The following is a 10,196-nucleotide window of genomic DNA, read 5'->3' on the forward strand; positions in this document are numbered from 1 at the left end:
GTCTCTGTCTCTGTCTCTGTCTCTGTCTCTGTCTCTGTCTCTGTCTCTCTCTCTCTATGCTGTTGCTCCAGGCTACACCTGTGTGTACAAGCGGCGTACAGGGACCAAGACAGACGGCTGTGCTACGTGCTATCGTAGCAGTTGTTTCTTTGAGGTGTCGGTCACCTCGCTGGAGTTCTTCAGGCCAGAGACGGAGCTGCTGGACCGGCACAATGTGGGCATTGTTTTGTTGCTTCAGCCAGTGGTCATCCAGGGGTCAGAGCTCAAGGCAAAGGGCCCCCCCCTCTGTGTGGCCAACACCCATCTGCTCTTCAACCCTAGCAGGGGTGATGTGAAGCTCGCTCAGCTTGCCATAATGCTGGCAGAAATTGACAGTGTGGTCAAGTCCTGTAAGGCCAAAGGCAAACACTGTAACCTTATATTATGTGGGGACTTCAACTCTGTCCCCCACACGCCTCTGTACCAGCTGATCACCACCGGCGAGCTCTACTTCCAGGGTCTACCGGCATGGATGGTGAGTCTTAAACACTGCAAAATACAACTGCATAGAATTACCTGGAAATCAAGCTTCTCCCATATGAGAATCCCGTCTGTGGATTTGTTTGGAAGAGTTCTGGAAGGCTCTTTGTTTTAGGTTTTCTTCCATGACGCTTGCAGGAATTACCTCTTTACCGTGTATGTATTCACCATGTCAAACAGATATCGGGTCAAGAGGATCAGTCACACAAAGCCTATTGTCACACACTGTTTGCCCCCCTGTGGCCCAGCTCTCTGGGAATCACTGACAGCTGCCAGTACACTACTGCCAAGGAGGCATTGAAGAGCCAGAATCAGAAATCAGGTCAGTGTTTGTAAGCGTAGTATGTTTTGTACTAGGGTTGCACAATATATCATTTTTGTATCGTCATTGCGATATCAACTGCCGCAATAAATACATCTCAAAAGGCTGCTACTTATCACGTAAGACACACAATTTTGAAATTAAATCTGTAGAAAACTGCACTTTAACCTTTTTTATATTCAATTCAGTTCTTCACTTTGTTCAATAACACAATTTTGGAAGTTAATTCCTTTCATTGTATTAAATACAACAAGCAATTTGTTGTATTTTAGCAGATTACTAAAGGCAGCAGAAATGTAGAACTGTTTATTTTTTTACAGTTGATCAGATACAGAGTTGTTGACACTAATCTTGGTCACCACCTGGAAACTGGAAATCCAGACCCAAATCTGAAAGATTAAGGGTCCTGAGTAATAAAAGTATCCCATCTCGAGGGGCAGCACCAAGCGGTCATTTGGAAATCTCACTGCTCGCAATCGGATAACACTATGACCAATCACACGGGGTGATGTATCCAGAGTGGAGCTAACTGGTAGATGAAACTGTTGTCATCGGTTTAGCTCGCCTCTATCGGATCCACCACTGTGATTTGTGCAGCTCGGCTACAAGGGTATAGTTAATGAGCCGCATTACTCGATGCCAGAGTAACTCACTGAGCCAATTCAAATTGGGTTCTTGTGAGAACTCTGGATTTTCAGGGTGTTGAGACTGTGGTGATTGTAAAGATCTTTTGGGCTGCCGGGTTGAAGACGTCTGTGAAGCAAACACTTGATGCCTTTTTTTATTTTATTCTAATAAAGTCTTCATTGCATAAATCAGAATCAAAAAAGGATTCATTGCCAAGCAACAAGGAATTTGCCTGTCTGGGTGTTATTAACATTATATGTTTACATTAACATATTTTGGGTTTAATATCCTCTCTCCATTTTACTAATTATCCTATTATTGTTTGCCTTGTGTAGGGAAAGGTCAGTACAGCCATGAGTTCATGTTGCAGCATCGCTTTTGTCCAGCTGCATGTGTCCGTCCTCTGGACTTAGAGCAGATCCCAGGCGTGACAGACAACACACCAGGTACGGGCTTGCAATACAAAAACCACAACATCACTTTTACCGTAATGGTTTAAATATCTGGGTCTTCTTTTTTTTTTATGCACAGATGCTTCAAAGGGAAGTCAGTCTTATGATAAAAGGTCAGTTTACCTGCAGGTTTTTGTCATATGGCCTTCATACAAATATGTGGTATCAGATGGCAAGACAGTTTCACAGCAGCAAACTAACACAACAAAAATAAATGTTAAGCTACTTTAATCAATAAATAAATAGGAATTCTTTACTCATCTCAGTTTAAACCTTTCACATGGGACCGATCATACAGTAAATGTGTGATGCACGAAACAAGATTTAAAAATGGGGAGTAAAGGCTCAAATAGGTGGAAATCAGATGTGATTTTATTAACAAGTTTTATGTTACAGGTTCAGACGCACGATCAGTCATCGGTTAGACCTGGAATCCGTCTACAAGCACGTTCTTCCAGGATTTGGCAATCCAGAAGTGACAACCCTGCACTCTGAAGCTGGAGCTACTGTCGACTACATCTTCTACTCCCCTAGACGCGTCTTACCCGGTCATCTAAACGGTATGAGGTCATAAAAAAACGGTAAGGCAGTTGCAGCTGTAAATGAATTTGCTAGCTACTGTAGATAACGTATTTGTTCATGTTTTTCTCAGCTGGTGACCTTGTGAGTGAGGGTCTGAAGCTTATTGGTTCTCTCTCACTCCTATCAGAGGATGTCTTATGGTCAATGAGGGGCCTGCCAAATCACATATTTCCCTCCGACCATCTCAGTCTTCTGGCCAAATTCCAGCTGGATCTGAATTCAGCATGACAGAAAAAGACTGGGAGGACTAAATGATGTCAGAGGATGAGCATGTTTCAGTTTCAATAATTCAGGTCTTGCTCGGTTTTTTGTTGTTTGTCTGGCATCAAGGGATTATAGTTTTCTAACTGAATAGAAGTTAATATGCTGTAATGGTTCATTTAAAAATGTAGTTATTGCTTTATTTTTTATTGCTGTGATAATCGAATAAATAACCAGGATTTTTTTTTTTTAAATCTATATTCTCACAAACCTTTTAAGCTGCTCGATCTCGTTTTTTAATTTATTTTTAATTTAATCTTCAATTTTAGTTGATTTCTTTAACTACGAGTCAGTTCTATTTTTTACAGATGGTAAAAATGTTGAGTAAATATTTACCAGTAATATGTGGCTCCTTCATGATTTTTGCTATTACAGAAAATACAAAGCCTGCCTTCAGTTTTAACAGGAAAATCTGTAGCTCTTTCCTGGATTTATAACATAGCAGTGTTAAATTCATCCACCAGCATTCAATCCTCCAGTTGGGTGTCCGGCTCTCCCTGTGCATCCTGCCTGCTGTAGTGCTTAGATTGTGACTTGAATGTTGGCTCTGCCTCTCCCATCCCACTACACTGAGGCACTCAGTTTGTCCGTGTGTGTGCGTGTTGGGTTAATGCTTGAATAAATAATTAATTAGATAGTGATGGGGCTCAGTAAGAGCTTTGTGTTGGTGTGGGCTATAACATGTCTGCAAAGGTGATTACCATGAGTAGAATGTCCTTCACCCGTTCCTCACTCTTTCTTGTCAATGTACTATGTAGATTGAAAGATCATATAAAACAATAATCCATGAGTTTAAAATTTACATTTATAGAGGAATCAGATTGGGTCTTTTCCTTCCTGCAGCATCAAATGCATGCAAGTAAATGCCCCCCCCTCCCCCCCCCCAAAAAAAACGGATCATTATGCCTTCTGTTTCAATATCTTACAAACACTGGTGGACAGGTGTTTGACATCTGGAATACACTGGGAGGGAGTTGTGTATCTTTATAATTATGTCTATTAAATGCTTGTTTTAAAGAGCTCACTTGCACACATAATGCAACTCTCAGAAATGACCTTTAACAGTGGTACATTATAACATGACTACATCTTTGCCTCACATGCAGCTCTTTCCGTGTTGCATTGTTGGCCCAAGCATGAAAGTGGTGCATTGCTGACTGGGTTTTGTTGAATGCGGCTGCCCTTAGGAGATATTAACTAATTGCTGTGCTGAGGTGGACTTACATTCATCCACTTGGAGATCCATTTATCTGCAGGGATCTCCAAACATCAAACATGCTGGCAGACATGCTGCCAGCATTCCACAGCTATGATTCATATGACCACAGCAAACACTGGCAATATGACAAATGGAATGACTTACCGTACTTTTGTTTAAATAGTTTTTCCTCCAGATATTCTGAAATCTAAAAGGTGAACCGCCTACTTGGCCTGCTTGTGTTTTAATTCAGTGTTCTGCTGCAAGCTCATGCTTCCCTTTAAGGAGTTGTTTGTGTTAAGTTTCCTTTGTATAAACCACACAGGACGATTTTCCAATTAGCTCTTGTCATCATTTGCCTTGGTGCCAAAAGATGCCCTTTAACTAAGGACACCCTGTGCTTAGTTTGAACTATTGGCTATCAGAAAACTGGTGCCATTCCCTGCCTCAACCCAGCCTTCCTGACAACTAATTACAGCGTCCCTTCTGATTAACCACTGACTTTTTGGACCCATACTGTTTAAATACGGACAAGGTAACTAAATAAATAACCAGGAATTTCTTTTTTTAAATCCCTATTCTCACAAAACTGAATCAGACAACCAGAATTGTGTAGCCACTTTGACCCTTTATTGAGATCCTGTAAATCAACAGTCATTTGGTAAAAAAACAACAAAACCAATTGTGTTATAGGGCACTGAAATGAAAATGGACAACAGCTACAATACAGATAAAAATGTTGGCTCTGGCAACACTTTCAAACCAGTGTGTGGTAAATATTAGTCTACTGGTGATCATCAACACTGAAGGGAGTATAAAATGACAGTTTTTCCAATTAAAAAAATACAAAATGCAGATAAAAGTGCTGTAAACTAACTTCTTTACACATTAGCTGAACTGGAAGTTGTGAAATATCAGGTGACGTTGCTACTAATAAAAGTTAGAAACAATACATATAAAGCATTATACAGTACATATAAACGGACTTCTCGTTACTTTACATCTACGTTAAATGCAGATGAGGTGAGTCAGATGCATTGCCATGAGTCACCTTGATAATTGTTCATGTGAAATGTTTTTATATTCAGCAGCCAAAATAACTCCTGTTTATCATTTTCCCACTCTACAGATTACTTCATACTCTTAAATATACTTTTGTATATTTAATATTCAATCCCATATTCAGTCTTGATAAGGTAAATAGAATGCTAAACATGCTAGCATATGGATATTAGAAGTCTCACACCATTTACTTTATTCACTTTCAGTATTTTCAAAGAGCAGAGATGACACTGCTTTGTATTTAGTTAGACAATGAGAAGAATGGAATGGATATAAAAAGTTTTTTTCTTCTCTTTGAGTTTCCATACAAGGCACAAGGGTAGTGGTTTGCAAACTGGTCCCTACGAAAGCGATACTGTCCACCAGAGCCTAAATGGATTTAAAATTACATTACATGTGCACACTTACAGTACGACAATACAGCTAGCAGACAGGTCTTGAGAGCTTTTGTTGAACATAACACAACAGAAACCTATGATATGTCCAGTAGCACATTTACACTGAGTGGTAGTCTCGCCAAGCATCGGCAAGGAGTCATATTTCTCGTTGTGTTGAGTTCGCAAAACTCCACAGTTATATAAAAACGTTAACAAAGTACTGCACTTTTTCCCCCTTCTTATAAACGGGAACGTTGCCAGCACCAATTACTATGCACAGTAACTGCTGCAGAAATAGCCTCGAACAACACGGACGTAGGGAAGTTGAATGAGGCATTTGTTTTGGAAAGGAAAAGTTGCTGGTGACCTATTCGACATTGCCTCCCGTGAATAGGCCAATGTGTACAAAGAATTAAGCCTCAGAGAAAATCAGTGGCCCTGTGAAACAAGAGTTTGATACCTTGTAACTCAACAAGCAAGCTAAAATTCCTCAGACTCGGATCTGGTATCCATTCATGTCTGCAGACGATTTTTGCTCCAAAATCTTCTTCTCTCCGGAGGGACTGCAACAAAACAGACACAAATATATAAGACAATGAGTTTTATTCACACAAAAAGGAAATGTGACTAATTCATGAAAAACGTATCCTTTGGTGTAGATCATGAGACATCTGTAGTCCAAATATTTTCCACTGACGGAAGCATTTCACATTAATGGCTATAGCACCTATATTTTTAGTGAAGAACCAAGTTATCTAAAGCACGTAATTAATCATACCGTCTCTCGACGCGGCTGACCCTACGTATGGGGCTGCTGGGTGCTCTGAGGGGTGAACCCATGCTGTTTCTCCTGTCTTTGGTGGGAGAGGGTGGTGCAGGCTTTCCTATCTGCAAAAACAGATCACACATAAGAACATCTTAGTCAGAATCACTTTTAAAGACCGCATGCGGGTAAGTCAACTGGGCCTATGTACAGGGCGAGGCCCAGTATCAGTGGCTGAAGTCTGCCTGCATTGCTAATGTGATTGTGCAGAGCACTTGCTGTAAAAGATCATCTATTGATGGATTGAGCCGGCCATGCATGGAGCACAGCAGGGCCGAGTTAGGCCATCACATTAGTTTTATTATACACAAAGCTCAGCATCGAGGCTGCTTTCATCATGTGAGCATGAGAGGTGATGAGACGGCATCGTTTGAAAGAAAGCGCTCCTCAAACAGCCAAGTCAAATCGGTGTCACTGTGCATGAAGAGGCAGCATTTCAAAAGGAATCTAATCAGCAGTTAAGGACAGCCTTCCTGCTGAGGACAAATTGCATTTATCATTATTGTCTTTCGCCCTGCAAGAGCTCAATCAGCTTGTACTGGTGACTGCAGCAAAATGAGACTTTCACAATGCTATCATTGTCCCAGATACTGCTGTCTTACCTTCAGCCTCATGTCTCGAGTGTGCCTCTCCAGCTCCTTCCGTAGCTCCTCCTTGGTCAGCTTGTCTACGTCTAGTATTGAATGTTTCCATTCTATCTGCTCCACGCTGTGAAGGTCATGGGACACGTACTGGCCGATCCTGACCTTGCGCAGGGTGTGCCAGTAGCCCCTGTAGGCTCCTTCGAATTCTTGCACTAAGTCCATCAGTGTCCGGAACTCCAAGGGCTTGAACATGAGGTCCTCCCTACGGCTGATGCCCAGCGCCCCGAAGCGCCCCCCGATGTGAACTCCCAGCACGATGTGGTGGAAGTTGTTCCCTGAGAACTGAGACTGAAAGCTGAGGGGGAAGCGCTCCACACCGGGCATGTTGTTGGTGAGGTAACTGTAAGAATGTTGGTCAAGGAAACTGACATTTGATCTCTGGTTTTTAAAGCTGGGGGCCTCAATGTTTTTTTGGCCAAGGACCCCTTAGCTAAAAGAAAGAAGGAGCAGGCACCCCCTAGTACATATATTGTGTAAAATTTAGTTGGATTAAACTACGTCGGATAGATTGGGCCTGAGGGATGCAAATGAATGCATATTACTTTATAATTTAAACATCATGTTATAATGTTAAACCTACATATGGAAGGCACAGTGATTCCGCAACCTTAAATGTAGCTGTGAATGGCTACCATAGGGGATATCTTACCTATAGTAAGCCTATCATCAATATTGTGTAAAATAAATGTTTTCTCAAAGAATTGTCCCAATTTCTAACAATTTATCTTTGCTGATAATATGTTGAATTCATGTTAATGCATATTTCCACAAAATCTTAGAAAAACAACTTGAAAACAAAACAATCAAACAATAATTTGGCGGCCCCCCTGCAGTAAATCTGAGGACCCCTAGGGGTCTCGGACCCCCTGTTGAAGATCTCTGCTTTAAAGTATAGAGTCTTAAGCAATATGTAAAAAATATCATAGCATATAAAGCACTATGCAACATGATCTGTAGCTGTAAAGATACATCCCCAGGATCACCGCCTCCAGGCATTTGATTGGCAGAGCCTCCCGTGTCATCTCTTTAGCAATGTCCATCAACCTGTGCAGAACAATGGAACAGAGCAACGCTTGTAATGAACATCTGTGACACATAAGAAATGACTGAGTGCACTATAGATTATATGCACCCGTATGTTGAACCAAAAACTATGCGCCACTAAATATTATAAAGCAAGGTTTCCTGTTTTTTGACGTTACGATCAATCTTGAATAAAAGACAAAAAACTTGCTTACGCAGTAAGAGGCCGGCTCTTCTTAATTTCAAAAAACTGTGTTCCCGTGTGATTGTACCTGTAGGACACAGTTAAGTCATACCATAACAGCGTAAACTGCTTTGGGAGACTACTCTGCTGCATGCAGTGGGGAGGAGGGGAGACAACCACTTATAGTGCTTTGTGATATTCATAGGTTGTTGGTTAATTATGGATGCATTTAGTCTCTGACTGGAAAACAAGCTTAACATAGAAAAGAATATATCTACACTGGCCTACTTTCCAATGTTTGGCCCATATTTCATAAGAGTGCCAAAACAGTGGGTCAGTGGGATTAATAAAAGGTAGTTTGTGCACTATGTACCTACAGTACATCCACTTGAGTAAGATCCTAACATATCTTTCCAACTATATATGACATGTTGTCAGAAACATTAAAATACACTCATTAATTACTATGTGACTAAACAGCCAGTTATACCAATTTAGTCAAAGGATACTGCAATTCCCTGATGTATTTCTGTATGGCTTCCAGGCGCTGTTGGATAGTGTTGGTAGGTTGGTATGTAGGCACACTCGGTATTGGAATCTGTGGGACAGAGCATCCAAACATTTGTACAATCCCAATATTCATTACAGCTGGACAATGTAGTCTTGTGAGTCTTGTGTGCTCTTCTCTATTCAGCTAACTAATGGCAAGAGCATCTTTAATTGCTCTTCAACCACTCTCATGTGAAATGAATTGCTATTCTCCTGTGTTTAAAACATCCTTAGCATGCACATGTACTGTGGACTGAAGACATGCATTGTATTTTACTACTGTGATGAAAGAATAATCAATTTCAGTGGAGTAATTCCAGTTAATTTAGTGGGGACTGTTTAGTAACACTGTAACTCAACATTTTCCTATAACACACAGGTGTAAAATTGTTTCTCCACAATGTGTAAGTTTACCCTGCATAGTGTGAAGTGCAACTGTTACTCCTGTCATGTGTAACCAGCTGCAGCTTTACATCTCAAACACTATACCTTGGGCAGGTCAGAGGCAACCCGGATCTCCTTCCCCAAAGCTTCACCGTTGGGGTGTATTCGAGCCACATGGCGCCACATCCTGTCCCAAGTCTCCTCATCCACTGGGAGGCCTCCTCTGTTCACATAGAAAGGCACCCCTCCATCCCTTAACTCTTCTTCACCTTCATCCTCCTGCTCCTCATCTCTCTGCTCCACTGAGCCCATGGTGACCCTCAGCATCACTCTTCAGTCAGGAAGCCAACCGAGTCCAGGCACAGAAATGTCCAGACTGATGCCTTGGACCTCTTACTGGTTAATCTGCTTGCAGGTTTAAGTAGGTTTCCACAACAGACGGCCAACTCATGACATCAAGCAGCTTGTGCCACAAATATCTCAAAATGTAAATGCAGGATTTAATTGGTTTAAATCTAAAGGTGATCTGCTAATTCCTTGGAGCCCCAATTTGCCCAGGGAAGTAGAAACAAAATCTTTATGGAATAAAGAATGACTTTGCTGTAACTATTCTGCTCTTTGGTAAAATCTAGTGGACTGCAGGCCATTCAACAATCACATTCAGGTATAAATTAAGACACTAAGGTAATTTAGCCGTTAGACGTGTAGCCTATTTCAATGACGATACTGGGAAAGTTCATCAACAAGCAAACGCAAGTCCACCAATGTAACGCTATATCACAGTCTGTAAGAGGATTGGCTCTGCAGACAAAGTAGGCTATTAGAAATGACTAATTCCTCGTATCGTTAGAGGTCATCACCACTGCTATCCAGCTAAATCAGTGCCAGTTGTACAATCCCATCATCTCGATACCCCTCAAACGTCCTCTTCATCTCCGTGTTCACCAAATCATTTCCTTCCAAGTCAGCCGGTTCATTGTTCATCCAGATGCTCCTGGGTTCACTGACTGCGGATTGGATTCACGTCTACGAGCCGCTCAGACACTCCCAGTTCTAAGTCTACTGCGCATGCTTCATATTTAGCGGATGATCTCAGCCGTGACAAATGCTGCATTCAGGTGCTGCCTGAAAGGTGTCACTCGCCGATCCGGTTGCATATATATTTACATACCAAGTGCTTTCGGCTATA

At 41.5% G+C, this 10,196-nt stretch overlaps 2 protein-coding genes across 2 annotated transcripts in view; one reads left to right on the forward strand and one right to left on the reverse strand.

The window, feature by feature from the left end:
- Positions 1-3,101, forward strand: part of angel1 (angel homolog 1 (Drosophila)) — a 5,656-nt gene extending 2,555 nt beyond the window's left edge. Inside the window, exons 5-10 of the mRNA XM_034857639.1 lie at positions 72-514; positions 700-841; positions 1,804-1,914; positions 2,000-2,033; positions 2,317-2,480; positions 2,573-3,101. Of these exons, the coding sequence (XP_034713530.1) occupies positions 72-514; positions 700-841; positions 1,804-1,914; positions 2,000-2,033; positions 2,317-2,480; positions 2,573-2,730 (1,052 nt within the window). The 3' untranslated portion in view covers positions 2,731-3,101. The remainder of the gene's footprint in view (positions 1-71; positions 515-699; positions 842-1,803; positions 1,915-1,999; positions 2,034-2,316; positions 2,481-2,572) is intronic.
- A 1,468-nt stretch (positions 3,102-4,569) lies between these two features.
- Positions 4,570-10,068, reverse strand: vash1 (vasohibin 1). Its single transcript, XM_034857642.1, has 7 exons — positions 9,113-10,068; positions 8,584-8,672; positions 8,106-8,162; positions 7,837-7,911; positions 6,826-7,207; positions 6,179-6,288; positions 4,570-5,963 (listed from the first exon to the last, which is right to left on the reverse strand). The coding sequence occupies exons 1-7, from the start codon at positions 9,332-9,334 to the stop codon at positions 5,891-5,893; spliced, it is 1,008 nt and encodes a 335-aa protein (XP_034713533.1). The 5' UTR covers positions 9,335-10,068; the 3' UTR covers positions 4,570-5,890.
- Positions 10,069-10,196: the final 128 nt, after the last annotated feature.

The sequence above is a fragment of the Etheostoma cragini genome, chromosome 20 (genome assembly GCF_013103735.1).
Source record: "Etheostoma cragini isolate CJK2018 chromosome 20, CSU_Ecrag_1.0, whole genome shotgun sequence".
Taxonomy (NCBI): Eukaryota; Metazoa; Chordata; class Actinopteri; order Perciformes; family Percidae; genus Etheostoma; species Etheostoma cragini.